Source organism: Physeter macrocephalus, chromosome 20 (genome assembly GCF_002837175.3).
Source record: "Physeter macrocephalus isolate SW-GA chromosome 20, ASM283717v5, whole genome shotgun sequence".
Lineage (NCBI taxonomy): Eukaryota > Metazoa > Chordata > Mammalia > Artiodactyla > Physeteridae > Physeter > Physeter macrocephalus.
The window spans coordinates 38,006,902-38,029,436 of NC_041233.1; the positions used below are offsets into that span (position 1 = coordinate 38,006,902).

At 37.7% G+C, this 22,535-nt stretch overlaps 2 protein-coding genes and 1 non-coding gene across 3 annotated transcripts in view; 2 read left to right on the plus strand and 1 right to left on the minus strand.

Annotated features, from left to right (window-relative positions):
* Positions 1-55, minus strand: part of PARG (poly(ADP-ribose) glycohydrolase) — a 120,995-nt gene extending 120,940 nt beyond the window's left edge. Inside the window, exon 1 of the mRNA XM_055081197.1 lies at positions 2-55. The gene's annotated coding sequence lies outside the window, so the exon portion shown is untranslated. The remainder of the gene's footprint in view (position 1) is intronic.
* On the plus strand, positions 32-22,394 carry TIMM23 (translocase of inner mitochondrial membrane 23). The gene is made up of 7 exons (XM_007115809.4): positions 32-373; positions 2,935-2,993; positions 8,794-8,887; positions 9,119-9,203; positions 11,916-11,974; positions 13,787-13,897; positions 21,879-22,394. Exons 1-7 carry the CDS (start codon positions 268-270, stop codon positions 21,992-21,994), a joined length of 630 nt encoding a protein of 209 aa, XP_007115871.1. The 5' UTR covers positions 32-267; the 3' UTR covers positions 21,995-22,394.
* On the plus strand, positions 11,201-11,404 carry LOC112064264 (small nucleolar RNA SNORA74). The gene has a single exon (XR_002891446.1). It is a non-coding gene; the product is annotated as a small nucleolar RNA SNORA74 (small nucleolar RNA).
* Positions 22,395-22,535: the final 141 nt, after the last annotated feature.

Here is a 22,535-nt window from a genome sequence, read left to right on the forward strand (position 1 = left end):
CCTTCCTCAAGATGCGCCGCTTTGATTCTAGCTTCGTTCACTTTCCCACCACCGGAAAGCTGCCGTCAGGCGCTTCCGGCTTCCGGGACGTACGCTGTCGTAAAGCGGAAGTGCGAGGTTCAGCAGGCGCCGGCGCCCGGAAGGTCAGCGTGTGAAGGAGTTGGTGATTACGCGGGTCTCCCCACTATTACAGAGGAGAAACGGCCGAGCACGCGATCTCGGCCTGAGGCGGCGGGGAGAAGCAGACGGGCAGTTTGCTGCGACACCATGGAGGGCGGCGGCGGAAGCGGCAACAAAACCACAGGGGGATTGGCCGGCTTTTTTGGAGCCGGTGGAGCAGGCTACTCGCACGCGGATTTGGCCGGAGTCCCGCGTAAGTATCGGGCCTAGCTTGCGAACATTTCTGACTGGTTCTTGCGGCCACGCTACATATGCGATGTGCCCTGTTCTTTTTTTTTGCTGGCGGTCACAAGCTTCAGTAACAGTGGTGGGGTTATTGTGTCTGCGCGGCCGCGCTTTCAGCACTGAACGAGTGTTTGGAGCCATGGATTCCGAGAAGCTCTCTGTGGTTGACCTGGACCCAGGAGATGTTGAATGTTTTCTTCCTTTTATATTCAAGCTTCGTGTCTTATCTTTCCTCCCACAAATTCCTTGTGTGTTGGGCTGTGTGCTTGGCCCTGAGTGCAGAAGAGCGCCCACTTTTGCAAGTAAATGCATTCCACGTATCGAGCCCATACATAACTTTTTAGCACAAAGTCACATTCTAAAACCACGAAGTAGCCGTCAGGGTAAAACACTCAATACTAATGCATACAGGAGAGAAAGAAATACGTCTCGAGACAATTGGAGGAACTTGGGAGAGAACTTTTATGGACATGAAGAAAGAAGCCGGTAAGAATTTTAGGAAAGGAAATATTCAAGATCTAGGGTGCCGAAGCACGAATACCCTGCCTGTGCCCTCTTCTAAGTAGTGTGAATATGTATTCCAGATCTTTGGAACTTTCTAACTGTGGTATTCAACTGGATGAACAGAACTTGGAGTTAAAGATAGTGGGAAGTTGGTGAAGGATAAGCGCTTCATAAAACTGATTTCTCTTGAGAATCTTTGTACTATTTCTTTAGGTCTCTTATGTTCAAAAACAAAAACGCCCTTTAAAGGTCCTAGTGTCACCCGTGTCAGAACTGCATCTAGAACTTACCTGGTCGCGCAGTGGTTGAGAATCCGTCAGCCACAACTACTGAAGCCTGCGAGCCCGTGCTCTGCAACAAGAGAAGCCACCGCGATGAGAAGCCCGCGCATCGCAACAAAGAGTAGCCCCCCTCTTCACAACTAGAGAAAGCCTGTGCGCAGCAACGAAGACCCAGTGCGACCAAAAATAAATAATAGATAAATTTAGTTTAAAAAAAACTGAATCTAGAACATAGTTTGTATGTAATAAGTTATAGGATATGACTCTATGTAGTTTGTATATTAGTCTCAGGACCTTTGAGTTTTGGAGCACAAAGGGCACTGCCTTAATGTGAAGAAGCATTGTTACATTAATTAAGATTTGAAGGTAAATTAAGAGATCAAGGGGTGAACACCAGTCACAGAGTACTTGAGATGGACTTTTCTGGGTGCAGGACTACAGCAGTTAAATTTTTAAAGATGAGTGCTGTTTTCACGGAGCTTACATCCTGTTGAAGTGAGCCAAGTAACATAAGTAAAAAATATTTCAGTTAGTGATAAGTGTGTAAAGGCAATAAAAGGATCTTGAGATGGTGATGGGAGCCGAAGCCATTTAAGAATGGTCCAGGGAAAGCAACTCAGGGGTGTTGACCTTTGAGCTGTGACCTGAATACAGTACAAATGCCTGGGAGGAGGCAAGTGTTTGAGGATCAGCTGTTAGGCCATTGTATCTACAGAGTTACTCTGGGAGTTGGTTTGGTGGGAGATAATGAGATTAGAGGGGCAAGGAATGGCAGCTAATGTGTTGTATAAGCCTTTTGTAAGGAGTTTGAATTTGGTTATAGGTGTAGATGGAAGCCATTAAGGCTGATTTCCTTTTTCTTAAAAAAAAAAAATCACTTTAATTGCCATTTAGAAAGTGAATTGGAGGGACTAGAGCAAGTAAGGAGTCCGGTTAGGTAGGAGATAGTTACTACAGTCTACGTGAGATTTAGTGGTTGGCCTAGGGTGGTAGCAATAAAGATGGTAAGTAACACAATTCAGGATAGATATTGGATATAGAACTAATAGGACTTTGAATTGATGAAAAGACCAGAGTCCTGGGTAATGGATGGGTTTGTGAACAATCTGAGATTGTTCACAAAGATTAAAATGTGAGAAAGTTGATTTTCCTTGATAGATTTTTCTGTCTTCAAATATAGTAGAATTCAAGTCTGGCCCTCTGAGAGCGCCCATTTCTTTTGCCCTGACCCCTTCCTTCTGGTGATGACCTAAGAATTCTCTACCCTGTAAATCAAATCTGTCAACAACTGTCAACACTAAGATCTGAAGGAATTGCCTTAGAATATTTATACACAACACATAACCCAAACGATGTTTTTCTCATAAAATTGATTGGTCTCTGGTCAATTTTATTTTACAATATGTATAGTTGTCAAGCATTTTTGTAGTAAAGTAGAAAGAAATTAGCTTTATTATTGACCTGGGCTATGCTTCCTGCTACTTTGATTATTTGATCCACGCCACTGCCAGTATCTTGTTGATATGAGATCCTGAGGCACCAGTGCAAGATTGAGGGCACCAGTAAGAGGCAACCCCTAAACTGCCAGACAGGAAGGATAAGACTAAGAAAGTGGGAGAAAAATTCACATTCATTGAGCCTGTGCATCAAAATTGCAAAACACGCAAAACAAGAGCAAAATTAATGCTAAATGAAATAACGTTTTAAAATTTTATTGCAACATAATGCTTTGTTTTCTCTCTAGTAACTGGTATGAACCCTCTGTCTCCTTATTTAAATGTGGATCCACGGTATCTCGTGCAGGTAAGATTAAGACTAGTCCTTTTATGATTTTACTAATTTGGTCCTTTATCTTACCATTTAAAAAAATAACCCCAAGTACCTATGTTGACTTGATCTGTGATATGTGCATCTGGAGGCACCAAGTGTCTGGTCTTCATTCACCCTTTTTTCCCTCACAAACTCTGGGGATTTGGCTTTCATCTCTTCCTGATACTAGTTGATTAAAGGATTTTGGGGTTTGTTTGGTTTTTTCCATTTTTTAAAGTTGTGATAAAATACACTAACAAAATATACTATCTCTAACTGTACAGTTCAGGGGTATTTAATGCATTGCTAATATTGTAGCATCACCACCTACCAGCTCCATGCTTTTCATCTTGTAAAACTGAAACTCTACACCCATTAAGCAATAACTCCTTTTTCCACCCTCCCTGCAGCTCCTGGTAACCCTTCTGCTTTCTGTCTGATTTTTGAATACTCTTAAGTACCTCAAATTAGTGGAATCATACAGTATTTATTTTTCTGTGACTGGTTTAGTTCATTTAGCATAATGTCCTCAAGGCTCATCTGTATTGTAGTGTGTGTCAGAATCTCCTTCCTTTTTAAAGCTGGATAATATTCCATTGAATAATATTCCATTTTGCTTATCCATTCATCTGTCCAATGGACACTTGGATTGCTTCCATGTTTTAGCTATCATGAATAGTGCTGCTATGAACTTTGGTGTATAAATATCTCTTCCAGACTCTCATTTCAATTCTTTTGATTATATATCCAAAAGTAGAATTGCTGGATTATATGGTAATTGTGTTTTTAATTTTTTGAGGAACTGCCATACTGTTTTCCACGGCAGCTGTACTATTTTACATTCCCACCAACAGTGCACAAGAGTTCCAGTTTCTTCACATTCTCACCAACACTTGTTATTATCTGGGTTTTTTTGGTGATAGCTATTCTAATGAGTGTGAAGTGGCAACTCATTATAGTTTGGATTCACATTTCCCTAATGATTAGCCATGTTGAGCAACTTTTCATGTGCTTCTTGGCCGTTTGTGTATTTTCTTTGGAAAAATGTCTACTCAAGTCCTTTGTCCAGTTTTGAATCAGTTCATTTGGTTTTTTGTTGTTGAATTTTAGGAGTTCTCTATAGATTCTAATTATTAACCCCTTAACAGATACATGATTTGCAATTATTTTCTCCCATTCTGTGGGTTGCCTTTTTACTCTGTTGATGTTGTCTTTTGGTGCACAAAAGTTTTAAATGTTCATGAAGGCCAATATTTGTATTTTTTCTTTCATTGCCTTTGCCTTTGGTGTCATATCCAAGAAATCATTGCCAAATCCATTGTCACAAAGCTTTTCCCCTGTGTTTTCTTCTAAGAGTTTTATAGTTTTACGTCTTACGTTTAGGTCTTTGATCCATTTTGAGTTAATTTTTGTATATGGTGTTAGGTAAAGGTCCAACTTCACTCTTTTTCATGTGTATATCCAGTTTTCACAGTATTGTTTGCTGAAAAGACTGTCTTTTCCCCTTGGAATGGTCTTGGCATTCTTGCCATTAATCGTTTGACCATATGTACAAGGGTTTATTTCTGGGCTCTCTCTTCCATTTCATTGGTCTACATTGCCAGTACCACACTGTTTTGATTATTGTAGCTTGGGTAAGTTTTGAAATTAGCAAGTGTGAGTCCTCCAGAATTGTTCTTCTTTTTCAAGATTGTTTCGGCTATTTGGGGTTTGTTGAAATTCCATATGAATTTTGAGATGGGTTCTTCTATTTCTGCAAAAATGTCAATTCCTATTTTGCTAGGAATTGTATTGAATCTGTAGATTGTTTGGGGTAATACTGACATCATAACAGTATTAAGTCTCTGATCCATGAATATGGGATATGTTTTCATTTCTTTATGTCTTTTTAAATTACTTCCAGCAAGTTTTGTAGTTTTCTTGTACAAGACTTTTACCTCCTTGGTTAAATTAATTCCTAAGTATTTATTCTTTTTGATTCTATTGTAAGTGGAATTGTTTATTTGATTTTTTTGGTAGGGAATTGTTTAAATTCCTTTCTCATAACCTTTTTTTAAAATGTATTCTATAGCTGTTTTCTAAAGTTATAACACTAATTTGAATTTATACCAGTTTAACTTCAGTAACATACAAAAATGCTGCTCCTTTACCAGCTGTCCCTGCCCCTCTCAATTGTTGATGTCACAAAAGTATATTTTTATACATCATGTGGTCAAAAACATAATCTAATAATTCTTTTAAATGCTTTAAACTTTAAAATTATGTAGAAAACAAAGGTGGAGTCAAAAGCATAAGTTACAGTAATACTTTTATAATTGTCCATGTATTTGCCTTTATTAATATCTTTATCCCTTCATAAGGCTTTGAGTTACTGTCTAGTGTCCTTTCTTTTTACTTTGTAGGAGTCCCTTGATCATCTTGCAGGGTGGGTGTAGTGGTCATGAACTCTCTCAGCTTTTGTTTATCTGGGAATTTCTTAATATCTTCTTCACTTTTGAAGGACAGTTTTGCTGAATATGGGGTTCTTGGTGGACAGTTTTTTCTTTTAGCACTTTAAATATATCAGCGCACTGTCTAGTGGCCTCCAAAGTTTCTCTTGAGAAATTGGCTGTTAATCTTATTGAGGATCCTTGTATGTGATAAGTTGCTTCTCTTGCTGCTTTCAAGATTCTGTCTTTGTCTTTAGCTTTTGAAAGTTTGATTTTAACATGTCTCAGTATGGGTCTCTTTGAATGTATCTTACTTGTTTATTGAGCTTCTTGAATGTTCATATGCATCTCTTTTATCAAATTTGGGAAGTTTTCAGCCATTGTTTCTTCAAACATTCTCCTTCTCCTTCTATAACTCATGGTCTGTATGTTAGTCTGCTTTGTGGTATCCCACAGATCCCTTAGGCTCTGTTCACTTCTGTTCAATCATTTCTCCTCCTTTTCCTAAGACTCAATAATTTCTATTCTGTATTCAAGTTTGGTGATTCTTTCTTCTGCCTGTTCGAATCTGCCTTTGAATCCCTTTAGTGAATTTTCCAGCTATTCTTTCAGCTTCAGAATTTCTTTTTGGTTTCTTTCTAGGTTTTCTATTTCTTTGTTTCCATTTTGTTCATACATTGTTTTGACTTTCTCCGCATCTCCTTTAGTTCTTTGAGCATCTTTATGACACTTGTTTTAAAGTCTTTGCCTAGTAGACCTATTATCAGGTCTTTTTTAGGGACATTTCTGTTGATTTATTTTTTTCCTTTGAATGGGCCATGCTTGCCTATTTCTTTCTATGCCTTGTGATTTTTTGTTATTGAAAACTGGACGTTTGACTCTAATAATGTAGTTAGCTCTGGAAATCAGATTCTCCCTCCTTCCCCAAGGTTTGCTTTTATTTGGTTATTGGTTTTTATTATTATTATTATTATTACAGTCTGCCTATGTGCCAAGGACAAGCCTGAAATGTAAACTTAGGCTCTTCTCAGTTCTTTTCTGAGCCTACACTTTTTCCTGGGTGTGTGTTGTCACTTTTCTAATTTTTCCTTTTTATGCAATTGCTTTTGAATGTTCTAGTCTTTAATGTCTAGTTCACGAACGGGGAAACAGCAAGGAGACCAGCTCCCAGCTCTTCTTTAAAGCCCCTGGAATAAGTGGGGGTGGAGAGGGTACAACAACAATGGCTGCCTGCTTCTTTGTGTGCACTTCTGTGATCAGAAGGAGCAGTGATCAGAGCACAAATTAAAGATTTATATTTAAAAGCAACAAGTAGGGCTTCCCTGGTGGTGCAGTGGTTGAGAATCCGCCTGCCAATGCAGGGGATATGGGTTCAAGCCCTGGTCCAGGAATATCCCACCTGCCATGGAGCAACTAAGCCCATGCGCCACTGCTGCTGAGCCTGCACTCCAGTGGCTGCGAGCCACAACTACTGAAGCCCATGCGCCTAGAGCCCTTGCTCCGCAACAAGAGAAGCCACCGCAGTGAGAAGCCCGCGCACTGCAACGAAGAGTAGCCCCCGCTCACCACAACTAGAGAAAGCCTGTGCGCAGCAACGAAGACCCAATGCAGCCAATAAATAAATAAAATTAAAAATAAATAAATAAATAAAAGCAACAAGTAGTTAATTTTAAAAGCACCCCAATAAAAATATTGGAGTGAGTATTTACAAAGTTATAAGAGGTCATTAATACTAAGTTAAGTGTAAATGAAAGTGTAAAGTGGGAATCTTTTTACTGAAATCTTGAACCAAATCTGTACATTTGGGGAAAAAAATACCACCTGAGTTTATTTAATTAGATCAGATTATTATTATTCAAAAGCCTATGAAAATAAGAGTGGTCTGATAAATACAAACATTTGAAATTAGGGGGTTATACATTTTAAGGTTTATATTAGCCTCGGTTTTTGGGTGGTTGTTTTTGTGGGTTTTGTTTTTTCAGTTTGGAGAAGTTGCTGATTCAACACAGATAAAGTTGCAAATAGTAGGGTTTTTTTAAAGCTCAGTTTACAACATCAGGCTTCAAAGAGTAGTTGTTGGATATCTCAGGAATACAAGGTTGACTCACTAGCTGAAGAATGAGTCAGTAATGACATGCACTTGTATCAATACTTACTAATGTTAATCATGACCATCTTTTTTAAAATTTCCTATGTGTAGTTAGTGATCCATTTCTGGATTGAAGGATAATTATTTACTTCATCATATTAAATACACCATTCCTAAAAACCTCAAACAGGAAGCACAATTTAAAACTAAGTCATTAATTGAAAAGTCAGGAAGCACCCAGAATTTACAGATCTATGTATAATAAATATATTTAGACACGGAATTTTTCAGAGTTTGCTTATCATTGCCCAACAGACCATTTCTGTGTGATGAGAGTACATGGGCTTGTGTATTGTACAGTTTTTGGTAAGAACGTGTGCACAAGCCAGAAATCAAAAATCAGTGCAGAGGTACAGTTTTCCTAATCAGGAATGCATTTACCAAAGGTCAGTATTTGCCAAAGGGATGTTTACTTGTTGGTGTTTTTTGCTAAGGGTGTGTGCTATCCTTTAGGGGCCCATTTTAACCATTTTTGTATGGAAAGCTTGGCAAAAATGTATTTGTTCATCATAAAAAAGTGGATTGTATTGCGAAATCAATCCTATTGTGCCCTTACAGTAGCACTTCTCAACCTAGGATTCTTGGCTGACCTTCAGGGGGTGCATGCCAAATTTTGTGTATGCATTTACTAGAAGGTGGATCTGTAAGCTTTCTAAGATTATCGAAAGAATATATGCCCTACAAACAACTAGTTAAGAATTGTTAAGGTGATTTTTGCCCTTGCGTAAGTGATCCAAACTGTTGTACTTTTATAGTTTCTGATCATTTTTTATGATCATTGGTCTTACATATAGTAAAATGGTGCTGGATAAATAGTAGCTACAGAGTGAAAGTTATTTTCTCCTTCCAGACTGGTATTCTGTTATCTCTCATAGCTTTCAGTTTACCTTTCTCTAGAGATGGCCTTCCTAAACTTTCAAATTTATCATGAAGGCAAATTTCCTATAATCTATCAAACTTACATTGAGATGCAAAGTTCTGGGCAAGAATCTCTCCTAAGAACTAATGAGCATAACTATATATGTTGTATATTTCATTTCATTTTGATTTACATGTTCCTTTTGTTGCAAAAAGTTTTACTTTTGTTTGATTAAGTATAGTTGAGTGTTAATTTACGGATTTACATTCTGTGAAAAACTCCTTTGAAAAATTAAACACTTTGCAAGTACTATGTCTTAAGGGGAGCTCAACTTGGTTTTCATTATTATCCCTGTAGGATACAGATGAGTTTATTTTACCAACTGGAGCTAATAAAACACGGGGCCGATTTGAACTGGCCTTCTTTACCATTGGAGGATGTTGTATGACAGGTTGGTATTTATATATGTTTTTTTAAGTATCCTCAATCCAAGTAGTCAGAGGTGCTTAAAAGCAAAGGCAATTAAAAAATAATACCTTCAGGGTTGTTTTTTTGAAAATCATTTTTCTTATTAAATAAAGTTTACATTTTTCTTATTAAATAAAAATGAAAAAATCAGAAGTATAGCTGTTCTTTAATATATAGCTGATTATTTGAATGAATTGTTACTATGATTTGCCAGGGGCTGCATTTGGGGCAATGAATGGTCTACGGCTAGGACTGAAGGAAACCCAGAACATGGCCTGGTCCAAACCAAGAAATGTACAGTAAGTCTAATGTAATGATGTAGTGATGTTTGAATATTAATCTCTACTTTGTTGGCTTGATGAGCACAACCTTGAGATTACAGTTGTTTAGAGTATTGGTATACTTTTTGGTCTTTTTTTTTTTTTTTCTGGTGTTTTGTTTTGTTTTTCCCTTATTCAAAATAAAAGGAATTTAGGAATTAAGCCCTGGGTCTAAGCTTTTAGAAGGAGTGATTTTTGAGTCAGTGTCCCTCGGTCAGCTGGTGCTATCCTAACCTAACTTCTCAGCTACACCTGTTCCATTTTGCAGGCCTATATAACATGCTTTTCAAATTGTTGAATTACTAAGTACATTATTTGGATTGTTCAGGGGTGTGCAAAACCATAGGACATCATAAGTGAAGAAATAAGAAGCACATAGAGTAATTGCTAAATCTGCCGACATTTGACTTGAGCTTCTCATTGACTTCACTCTTCTTTTCTTAAGTGCAAAGGTGCAGAAAATTTAAATGAAATCCCTAGAACTTAGAGGTGCTTCCAAAAGGAGTAAGACAGTCTTCTCATAGGGAACTGAAGTTTACAAAAAAGGGAAAGTGCAATTAAGGTCAGAAAGTGTATATAACATGTATCTTCACCCTGCTTAAGGAATAAACATGACCAGGTCTTGCTGCTGTTCCCTAAAAGTTTTGCATGTTTTTATGCTTCATATGAGTGGAATCACACAGTATGTGTTCTTCAGTGGCTCGTGGTTTTTATTTTAGGACACTTTAAGCTCCATTTTCCTTATATGTTTCTTAGCCAGCAGATGGCAGCAGTGTGTTAGAACTGGACCTTGGGAAACCTGAAGGCCTGTCAAGTTTTTCATATTCCTACTACTGTATGGATCACTGCCCTTGCTTTACAAGCTCAGATCCTTGAATATTTTTGTATTTATATTCTTAATATTCGTTCTTTACTACCATTTTTTTTTACTTTTTGTATTATGGATAATTCTGAATCTATACAAAAGTAGACAAAGTAGTACAGTGAACATCTATGAACTATAACCCAAGCTCAACAACCATCAACCAGCAGCAGGACCAGTTGTGTCCCACCTCCTTCCCTTGCATATTATTTTGAAACAAATCCCCAGCATCATATTACTGAACACCAATTTGAAAGTGGAAGGTCTCTTAGAAAAGATAACCTTTGTTTCTTAAAACCATCATAGTTACTAATTTGGGGGGAGGGTCAAATTGGTTTGCATTTCCGAAGTCAGATTTTTTAAATCTTACATACCATTTTTTAGTGTAATCATTCTTATCTTCCAAATAGAGAGACAGCATTTTAAAAATGGAAAGGTAGGGCTTCCCTGGTGGCGCAGTGGTTGAGAGTCCGCCTGCTGATGCAGGGGACACGGGTTCGTGCCCCGGTCCGGGAAGATCCCACATGCCGCGGAGCGGCTAGGCCCATGAGCCATGGCCTCTGAGCCTGCGCGTCCGGAGCCTGTGCCCCACAACGGGAGAGGCCACAACAGTGAGAGGCCCGCGTACCACACACACAAAAAAAGGAAAGGTAATTGGGTTTCAGGCCAGACAAATTATGTAGTTTCAAAGCCCAGTTTCATTGCTTACTGTTTTGGGATCTTGGGTAAGTTTCCTTACTTTCTGCCTTTAATCTATTGAGAGATGGTTAAAGTGGGAAGTAGGTAAGGGCGCAGTTAAGTGGACGTATGTTGCCCGATCACATTCCAAAGGACTTTGGCAATTTGCAGTGCCACCGGCAATACAGTAATGAAAATTAATAGTTTTAGATGCTTGTTATAAATGCAACACAATTAAGTGCTAAACGTAATATATTAGTAAATACGTACCATAATTAGATTAATTAAATGTGTAACATAATATTTGTAATCATTACTAATTTTTTAAATAATCCTTTAAAAGTAATACAGATTTTTGTTATTACTGAGCATTAATTTAAATGAGTGCTTTAATTAAATGAGTTCTTTTACTGTTTGTTGTTGTAATTCTATAATCTCCAGCAGTAGTCAGCTGTCAGGACAGAACCATTCCTGTAACAGTGTTACACTGCTGGGAGAGCAGTGTTCTGTCTTCTTCCTCCAGTTGCCTCCGTCACTGTTCTGGTGACATCTGGCACTGGATGAGGGCAGCACTGTGCTTCCTTGAGAGTGTACTAAGCATTCACTTTGGCTGCTTAGTTCTAGTCTGGGAGCAGACACAGTGCACTTTCTTCATGTATTCTAGTTAGATGACTTTTTCTTTTGAGTATTTGTCTTTAATTTTGCTTTATATTCCATGATATTCCACACTTTGATTCTACTTAACATTCTAAGTTTACATACTACCCCACACACACATAAGAAACTTAATTATAAGCTAGTTTGTCTGTTATGTCATTTTTTTTAACATAGATCAGTTTCTGTAAACTTCTTTATAAAATACATTCCAGGATATCATTCAAACCTTTTTATATATTTAATAGTTTTACACATTTAATAATTAGAATTTTCTTTACTGTTGCCCCAAAATGTTGGAGTTTTTAATCTAACCTTCATTTATATTTATATAAAGTAAAAGCTATCCTAATTGAATTCTGAGGTGTTAAGTTTAAAAATTAAGAAAACTTTGTGTATTGCGTTTATACATTTAAAATTGCTATTATTATGGTTTTTCTAAATACTAAAGGAATACTGGTTCTAAATACAGATTCTTTCTCTTTTTGCCCTGCTAGGATCTTGAATATGGTGACCAGGCAAGGGGCACTTTGGGCTAATACTCTAGGTTCTCTGGGTAAGTAGATATCTCACTTTTTAATAAATTATTATTACTGCAAAGAAAGAATGTATGTGTATTATGAACAGTTTGATCAACTAAAATCCTGGTCCTGGGATGTTAAAAATTATGTTTAAATCCACTCTGGTGAGTAGTATAGATACTACTTAGGAGAAGACCATAAACTGTATAACAAAAGAATCCCAGTTGCTAGTACCATTGTGAAATACATTCATTTCTAAATGCTTTAAGCACTGCATACTCTCCTCTCTCAGCAAGACACCAAATAAAATCATGTTTTAACTAAATGAAATTAAAATAATTTAGGTTCAAGGCAAATGGTTTTGTTTGTTAGGAGAGGTTCAAGTTCCTGTAGTAAGATATGATAGATTAATCCAGCCGTCCTGATATGTTTTCCTAATAGACCATTCATCATTCTGTTGACCTAATTAGATTTCCCAGACTTAATTGCCAGAATTGTAATAGGGCCTTTGTAGACATTGAAAACATTTGCAGTTCTAAGGAAGGGATAATTTAGTAGTACTTAGGACCAAATGCTTTCATACTGTAATGTTTATGAATGATTGACTCTTTTGATTACTCATGACTTATAATAAGCCTGCTTATGGCACTTATGCCCTAATCCAAAGTTCACTTTATTTGAAAGTCTGAAAATCTTTTACTTGTGGCAGATTAAGTAAGAGAAAATGTAGGCATCTTGTTGAAAAAATAGGAAAAGCCTCTGTTTAACAGAGTGAGATCCTAGCCTTGTCATGGGCTTTGGAAGCAGTACATTTTCACACTGTAAAGTCAGATTTGCATTTGGGATCCTAGTAAATGGCTGCTTCCATATGCTGCCCATGACCCCAGTGCCCTTCCACCAAGCACAGTCACCCTCCTTTGTACCTGTGTGCCCAGAGTAATCAGTCTTGCTGGTCTCCCCAGGACTTTCTCAGTTGTAGCACTTCAAGTTCATGTTCCAGGAAACCCTCAGTTCTGGGCAGACTGGGGTGGCCAGTCACCCTGTATGTTTCCCTTGTAATGTGACTGGTCACAATGTTCTGCTCAAGTTTAGTTTCAGTTAAATAAATTGAAACGGGAAGAAGAACCCTTATAGAAATATAAAAACATCACAGCAGAGGAGTTGTAAGGCTGAGTTTGGTATAATTTTGAGGGGTCAAATGTGGCTATAATTTTGAGAAAGGGTAAGGAGAAGGGTTAATGCATTCATGGCTAATCAGTCTTTGCAGGCATAAGAGAATGGTAGTTTGGGGGAAGATCTTGTTAAAACTAAATAGTGCTAGTGTTAGGGTTTTTAACATGTGCAGGAACCAGATCTCACATTTCTGGAAGTCATATTTTTCTTAGAATAGAAATACATGTGTTTTGTTTTTGTTTCTAAACCCAAAGTACAGTTGTTACGAATAAAATGGAAGTGAACATTAAAGATATTCTTCCTGGGACTCCCCAGTAGTACTTTCCATAAATAGCTAATAAATTTCTTCTGAATCTCTCCAAACATTTTCTTTGCATATCCAGAGTCATACACACATGTGCCTGCTTTACATATTAGTGAATAGAGCTCTTCCTGCGTTTTAAGTGAGTACATAGTGTTCCATTATGTAGAAAGTCTCTTTCTGGATCAGTCCCCTCTTGAAGGTCATTTTATTTGTTGTTAGGCCTTTTTTATTACAAACAGTGTTCCAGTGATCATTGTTTATATGTCTGTGAATACTTATCATGTCTGTAGAATACATTTATCTAAATATAATTGCCACACTGACTTTCAGTTTACTTTTTTATTACTGATCAGTTCCATTTCCCCTATAGCTTTGCTCTATAGTGCATTTGGTGTCATCATTGAAAAAACACGAGGTGCAGAAGATGACCTCAACACAGTAGCAGCTGGAACCATGACGGGCATGTTGTATAAATGTACAGGTAGGTACTATTAAATGGTGAAGCTGTCTCTTAATACAGTTGAAGTATGCTTTTTATCCATACTGTAGTTTAAAAGGAAACTTCATACTTTTTTTTTTGTAGTATAATGTTCTCTGCCATCTCGTGGTTTGGGATTTTGGTTTTTATTTTTTGTAAAATACACATAACATAAAACGGACCATCTGAACCGTTTAAGTGTACAGTTCAGTAATGTTAAGTATGTTTACATTGTTGTGCAGCTAATCTCCAGAACTTTTCTTCATCTTGCAAAACTGAAACCCTATACCCATTAAACAACAACTCTGCATTTCCCCCTTCTACAGCCCCTGGCAACCACCATTCTACTTTCTATCTCTCTGAATTTGACTAGGTACCTCACGTAAGTGGAATCATGTAGTATTTTTCTTTTTGTGACTGGCTTATTTCATTTAGCATAATGTCCTCAAGGTTCATCCATGTTGTAGCATGTGTTAGAATTTCCTTCCTTTTTAAGGCTGAATAATACTCCATTGTATGTACGTCCCACATTTTGTTTATTCATTCATCTGTCAATGGACACTTGTGTTTCTTCCACTTTGGCTACTGTGCATAATGCTGTTATGAACATGGGTGGACTAAATACCATGCAGTTTTGGAAAAAAAAAAAAAAAATCAAAACCCTGAGAGTTGAGTCAAAATTAATTGGATGAAGATCAAATGTCAAATTCTCCTCTAAGATGGAAGAGAAATTAACACTCACTAAGTTATTATTACACTCTTAGCAGTAATCAGTTAATATAACTTGTTTCATTTAAAACTTTGTGAAGTGATAATCATCACACCCCAGTTTTATAGATGAGCACGGTATTAAGATGATCTTTCTTAAAAGATCATATAACTATGACAGCCCCCAGATTTTTCTCACATTTCTGTTTTAAATTGCCTAAACTACATATGTCCTATACTCAAGCCTCTGAAAAGTACTTTTATTTGTTTGATTGCTTTATTATGCTTTTAGACACTTGATTTAACTGAGTAATTTCATTTTTATGTAATTCCTGTATCAAAAATATCAAGTAGCATTTTGGCCTCATTTTTACTGGAAAGAAATGAGAGAAGTCTCAACAGAATTATAAAATCCAAAATTTCCTGATATAACTGAGAGTAAGAGGCTTTTTAAATTTTGAAAATGGATCACATTGGGAATTTTCTTCTTAAGAGCTCGCAATACTTTCTGCAACACGTGCGTGTGCTTAACGCACATCAACAGAGCTCCCAGGTAGAGTAAGACAGTAAATACCTTTTATGTCCATGAAAGTGTTAACCTTGGCATAGAAGAGACTTGTTAAAAACCTAAAAATACTTCCACATTGAAAATCTTTGGGATCAGACAAAGGAATTGAAAACCCTAATTGGCACCACAAGGGTGGCGCTCAGCCATCAAGAGTTTAGTTGGCCCAAACTATGTTTATTAAAAATCAAATTAAAATTTAAAAAACAGGACATTTCACACAAAAGTCTGGAAATTTTAGCTTCTTTTGAACAAATGGAAGACACTAAGCTCACGTTATGTGTGGTGGCAGATGGCTGGAGCTGAGGTTGGGGAGCAGCTACCCCAGTGGATGGGCACTGAAGCTCCAGCTCAGTTCCCACCAATCCCCGTTTTCTTGCTCAAGGTAAGCCATTACGGCATTTCCTGTGTTGAGGGCAGCCCTGAGTATAAAAATGTACTGAATTACCATCTCATTTAAGACATATTACACGTATTTTAAAGATAAAAAGGGAAAGGCTGAATACTTGGTATTATCCAGAAAAGGAGAGCCTAGCTTTCTGTATCCAGAACTTCCTTGCGGGAATAGCATTTATAACACCACCTGGGACACCTCCAACATCAATTATGGAAGAGTAGGCTCTTGGCTCAGAAGAGAAAGGGCAAAAAAGAATATTCATTAATTCTATGTCAGGTGACAAGTAAATTTCAGTTTCCACTGCAATTGGGGAACATAGAAGAGGTAAATAATCTGCTGACCCAGAATTCCAACATTGGTTCGTAGTTCCTGGCTGAACAGTTTAACTCAACGCATCAAAATTGCTCTAACAAAGGCAAATCAGTGTCTTATTGATTTCTGGTTTACACCCTACTTAAGACAGAGCACAGAATTATGAGTTTTGTGTGGCAGGAATATTTGTAAAACTTCTAGATTCAAGAATTTGGAAAAGAGTTTAGGCACTCTTTAGTCTAGAATCAGCATAAACCATTAAGGAAATAAGTCTTACATTTAGAGAATGGTTGACTAAAATCTTTGACCTAAAATCTTTCCAATCCCCAATTTACTCTTCTAAAATAGGAATTTTTTTCTTTTTTCTTAAAGGAAGTTTAGAATGAAAGCAATATGATTCAATTTAGGTATGGAAGCTACTTTTGTAGACAGAAAAACCATGAGGGAAAATACATGAGAAGGTGGGTAGTTGTCAGACCAAAAAGAGGCTAAAGGAATAATTCTGATGGTGTGGTTTTACTTCAGATCTAATGCTTTATTTAATTAACTCTGTAAATATTTTTCAGAGGGTGTGAAATGTCATTCTTAGGTTTCCTATGCCATGTGAAAATCTAATGACCAGTATTTTACCAGAATGAGAACAGCTGTAGTTTTGCTATCATGCGTAAGTTTAGGAATGTTGAAGAGACCTGATCACTTATCTTCAGGAAACAAGGCCTCAGAAACCAAAAAATATGGGTGCCCCTTTCCCCCTGGCAGAAAATTCCGTACCTGTTAATCCTGTGCCTTCCATGAGAAAGTCACCTTATAAAAGCCAGCTAAGTAAAAGTAAGAAGATAAACAAATACAGTTCTTCAAATTAAGCAATTATCAGGGTTGCTGTTAAAAGGTACTACTTCTCAATGAATGCCAGGCCTTCAAAATTAAACTTCATATGCCACAAACAGCCTCTTGATGACTTCTTTATTTCTTTTACTGGCATCAGCATTCTCCCAAAGAGCTAACTGCCATAATATATAAAACATTTCAACAAATCACTTAAACCAACAACCCAGTAAAAAGTGGAGTAAGGATATGACAAAGCCCTTCAGGAGGAAAGACAACCACTAAACAATTGAAGTTTGCTCACAAGCAACCAGGGAAAAGCAAAATAAAACATTAAGGTAATATTTTTCACAACCTGGCTTTTAAAAAGTGATGGTAGATGATGCTTATTGGCAAAGGTAAGCAAGTACTTTGAAGAGCAATTTGGCATTAGTTATTAATATTTTAAATATGTAGATCCTTTGCTCAAGTCATCTAATTTTCAGCAATTTATCCCACAGCACATGAAGGCATACATGCAAAACTTTATGTACCAAGGTGTTTTAAGACACCCTTCAAGGAAAAGGTGATATCTGACCAAAGACGGACAGATGAGGGAGCGTGAGGTCGATGTCTGGAGGGAGCAATTTAGGTAACAGCAAGAACAAAGGCCCTGAAGTGGGAGTTAAAAGGCAATGGGAGAGTAGTAGAAAATGGAGTGATAAAAGTGGGAAGGGACTAAATCATATAGATGATAGAACTTCATAGGCCAGTGTAAAGACTTGGCTTACCTGGACTTTAATTCTTACCATCTAAGTACTAGAGCATTTCCATTTACTTACAAGCCTTAAATTGTTTATTGTAACTTCCAGAGAGTTAAACTTTCACCCTTCTCCTGAGTACAGAGTTTACACCAGGAGATGTTAAGTCAGGGTTTCTAAATCCTCTAAAATTTCCATAAGGTTCTCAAAGGGGTCTGGGACACTCCCTACCACCTGCAGAAAAACAGCCACCGAAAGACTAGTCTTAAAAGGACACGGTAACGTGGGGGCTCAAAAACAGCTGGGATATTTTAGTGAGTTTGGTCCTGCATGGAAGCGCTGGCATTGCAAAGAAGAACTGGATGGGGGAGTGGTACAGGAAGCCCAGGAAAGCCCAGAAGTTCAGTTCAAAGTCCCACCTACAGCTTCCACTGTTACAAAACCAAGAAAGAAAAAACAAGAAGCAGGAAGCAGGCCTAATCACCTTTGATTTCTGCCTTTCTTTCTCTGTCCCCTCATTCCAGTTGTGAAGTTTACCGTACCCATCACCTGAGTTGAGGCCCTTATCCCAAGCCCTGAACTTCTCTAACAGTATTTTCCATTGACCATTTTGACATTAGACTTCTACCTCCAGTCTCTTACCTACTTACTATTTCTAGCTTAATCTTCCTCAAGGATGGTTCTAATTCTAATACTCCCTACCCAGGAGCCTGTGATGATGACACACTTCCTTTCTATCTTAATTCAAACTTCTCACCCTAGCCTTCCATGTTCTAATCTTAACCTATCTTTCCAGCCTTTTCTCCCACAGCTTTCTCATGCATGTCGTATGATCAAACATATAAATTTGAAATCCAGTCCATCCTTAAGGCCCAGCTCAATTGTTAGTACCCCTTTCAAGAAATTTCCCTGATAATCTCCTTTCTCTATGCTGGAGGCAATTGGTATGCTGAAAGAAACAGTGGGCTTTGGAGTCAGACTGAGTTTGACTAGCACTGCATCCCTAAATAAACGTGTAAATAGGAGAGTAACTTACCTGAATTTGAGTTTCTTTGTCTATAAAACAAGGGTGACTCTTCCCTTCAGAGACTTGTAAATGAGATAACATATAAACCTTTCTGCCATAAGCACATTTTGTACAATTCTTACAAGACCTGACACAGTTTTCCTAGTAGGAAATCAATAGACAATATCTAGGATTGAAATATCAAGAAATAGCAAGATAAAGATGTTCTTTAGAAACATGCAGGTAAAAAGCAAAGAAAGTAGTTGCTTTTGGGAACTGGGAATTAGGGTAAGAATGATGAGTACCCCAGACTGTTGTGCATCACTAAAATCTTTTGGTACTATCTTGACTTCTAAAATTATCTATATGGACTACTTTGATAAAAATAAAAATTAAAGTGAGCAAAGATGTATCAATGTAATAAAAATTAAATTAGGCATTAGATTGGGAAGGGGAGGAGGGAATTGTTGTTTAATGGGTACAGAGTTTTGGTTTTGTAAGATGAAGAAAGTTCTCTGGAGATGGATGATGGTAGCCCAACGCCAGTGTACTTAATGCTACTGAGCTGTACACTTAATAATGGTAAATTTTATGTTATGTGTATTTTATCACAGTTTTAAAGAATAGTTTTAACAAAAAAATTTAAGTAGTACAAACATTTGTTGAATGGAATTTGTAGCCATCTCTGTGTATGTAAGGCTGTTCCTCTAAAGCAAGGGCCACCGACTCCTGCTGGCCAGATACCTGTCTCTTCACTGAATGTATTTTACATTTTTAAATAGTTAACATTTTTAATGGTTATGTAAGTACCTACATAGCATTTGCACTCTCAGAGCCTAAAATATTTACTTTCTGGCCGTTTCAAGAAAAATGTGCTGACCCTTGTGCTAAAATAATTATCAGTTCAGTGTGTTAGCTCTGCCAGTGATCAGCTCTATACCCCATAAACCAGGCATTTAAATATTCTGGGCCTCATTTTCCCAGGTTTAGAAGAGGTGATACTTGCCCTTTTTGGAAGAGTTGTATAAGTATCCAAAAGATAGAAGATAAAACTGTGACACACAAGTCTCATGTTTGTTCTCCTTTATAGAGATTAACCATTGGCCTCATTTGGTTACTCTGTGTTCAAAGCAAGTTTATTTGCTAATCGACTTCCTGTGTTTAGTTGGGCAAAAGTTGTTTTATTACAGAAAGCCTAAAGCCAGGGCTGTCAAACTTTTAACAGATCAACCAGCTGGAAAACCCTGAAATTAATGGAAAGAATTAAAACTAAAACGTAATAAAAGGCTACCCTTGAGTCAGGGTTACTGTGATTATTAGTAAATCAAGCACTTAGGTATGTTTGGTGTCTTCTTGCTAGAAACAACTTTTTTCTAGCCTTCAGAGAAGTAACATAATTGATTTGAACTAAGTTTGTTTCATTTTGGTCAGAAAGTAGAAGGCTTTCTAGGAGATAAATTTTTCTTAAGGGATACAGTGTGCCACTTATGTCCCCAAAATCTTAAATCCTTATAGTTCCCAATTTCATTATTACCCCTAGTACCTATATCCAGGGAGGCTTCTTGCTATCTGATAGATGAGTAGTGTGAAGATCCTTCTAAAATGGCCAAGTAGAAACCATGTTCCTAGGGCACTCAAAGCAAAAGGCCAGCTGAAAGTAACAGTTTGCAGCCAATTCCAAACCAGTGGGCAGACTTCAGAGTCCTGTGGACCTGTAATCGGCCAAAGGTACAGGGGAGTTAGTCTGAAGTTGAATGTATGGTCCCAGGAAATGGTGTCTGTGAAATTATTGTGTTTTCAATTACCTCCCCTATATCATTTTTCTAATTTTTCAACCACACTGAATACAGTTGCAAATTCAACTGTCATGCCTAGTCTGTGTGGCAAGATATAAAGAGATGATGTAGACTTCTAGAAGATATCTCCCATTTACTTTAATTTTTTTATGTTTCTGATCCTTCCCACATATTTGACAGCTGTTTACAGATGATGCCTGCAGTTTCTGTTTGGGTCTGTTTAAGAGAGATAATTAGGGCACTTCATAGTTGAAGCTTAAGCAGGTCAGCTATCTTAAGTCTTCAGGCTAGAGAGCCTCCTAGAGGGAGTGGCCCTTTATCATCTGAAGCCATCTGGCAAGACATTCATTGCAGAAAGGGTTGGTCTGAAGCATTCTAACTCAGCAGTGTCATGAATTTCACGGAATTTATTGGCTCGTAGCTAAAGGGCCTATAATAAGGTATAACCACTGGACCTTTGCCTTCCTAACATGTGACTTGGAACAAATACTCCATAGGTACAATATAGGCTACACCTGAAGTCTGTGATCCCTACTTATTTGTGAAACTGTAAGAGAACATCAAATATTTCTTAAAAGCTTCTTTGGGTACCCCCATTCCTCTTATTAGACTTGGGGACTATTTTCAGATAACTGACTGAAACATTTTTGTTTCTGCATTTCAAATGAAGTATCTATTCCTAATCTTTTTCCACATGAAAAAATTCTTTTGTTAAGCAGAAAGTTCAAAGTCTAATCCTTGAATGTTTTTCAACTAGTATGATGATGTTAAGTGACTCATTGCTCATTAGCTGAGATTTTCTGACACATCAGGGTAGGAATAGGCAACAGGGGAGTTGCTGCTTCATCAGCATCTAACTCAAAGCTTGATTATAACCATCTTATCACCCACCATTCTGTCTTGAGTCTTCAAAGTTAATATTTAGAGGACCTGTGCAGAGTCCAAAGGCTGTTAATACTGTTTTCAAAGAGGGTGTCACTGTGTTTACATACAGCCTTAAATCAGTTGACAGTGCCAGTTAAGTTCTTATTATTATTATTTATTTGGTTGTGCCGGGTCTTTGTTGCAGCAAGCAGGCTCCTTAGTTATGGCCGGCGGGCTGCTCCTTAATTATGGCTCATTGGCTTCTTAGTTGCAGTATGCATGTGGGATCTAGTTCCTTGACCAGGGATCGAACCCAGGCCCCCTGCATTGGGAGCTTGGAGTCTTAACCACTGTGCCACCAGGGAAGTCCCAAGTTCTAAATTACATGACTAGCAGGGAATTACTGATCTGGCTGTGACTTCAATGGTAAGCATAAGATCTTGTCCAGAAGTGTTCTAGGATCAAGTCAGATTGAGAAAAGTCAAGAAATTATGCTGATGATCTTAGATACAAATTGTGAAATTAAAAGTGAAAAAACATTGTGAATATGAAAATATAGTTTATGTATTAAACAAGTGATTTAGGGAATCTCTCTCTCCTGAACTTCAGTCTTGGTTTCTTTTATTACTTTTACAGCTTATTCTCCTATTTGGGATGGAATCTGCATAAACATGAACAGTGTCTCTCAGCCTTAGGAAACTCTTAGTTAACCCTGTGATGCTAGGACAGTATGCAATACAAGGCTGTTATTTTCTTGTTTTTCCTCTGCAGGTGGTCTTCGAGGGGTGGCACGAGGTGGCCTGGCAGGACTAACCCTTACGAGCCTCTACGCGCTATATAATAACTGGGAGCACATGAGAGGCTCCTTGCTCCAACAGTCTCTCTGAAGATTACTAGCTGGTGAACGGAGGACACTTTAGTAGTCATCCAGATCAATTTATAAGTCAGTCTGGAGTCATTTACTCTTTTACCTGCAACTAGTTTGAAAAAGGAGATTCCAGTTTGCTGTGATGAAGATCATGGATGGTTGACCAGGACTGGCACTCCTTCCAGCCATTAATGAGTTGAAGCCAAAACCTTTGGTGGCTGAGTAATGTGGTTCTCTTCTCCTTTAAAGAAGATCTTGCACCTGGTTTTTTCTCCTACCCCCTGAACTGGAAAACCACTTACTCCCAGAATTCAGGTCATGCTTGTCAATGCTGGTATCACCACATTTGTTCATTTAATAATCCAAGACTGTAATACTGCCCTGTATTCCCAATAAAGGGTAAAAACAGAACCAAAGTCATAACTCCAACATAAAACATAATGGGTGTCTCCAAAGTTACTCTTGGCATTTGTTTCTGCCCCACTAGGCTAAAACATGTTCTCATGTTTGTGTTGAAATGAAGGGCTACTGGCAGCATTAGCAACTAGGTTAAAATTTTC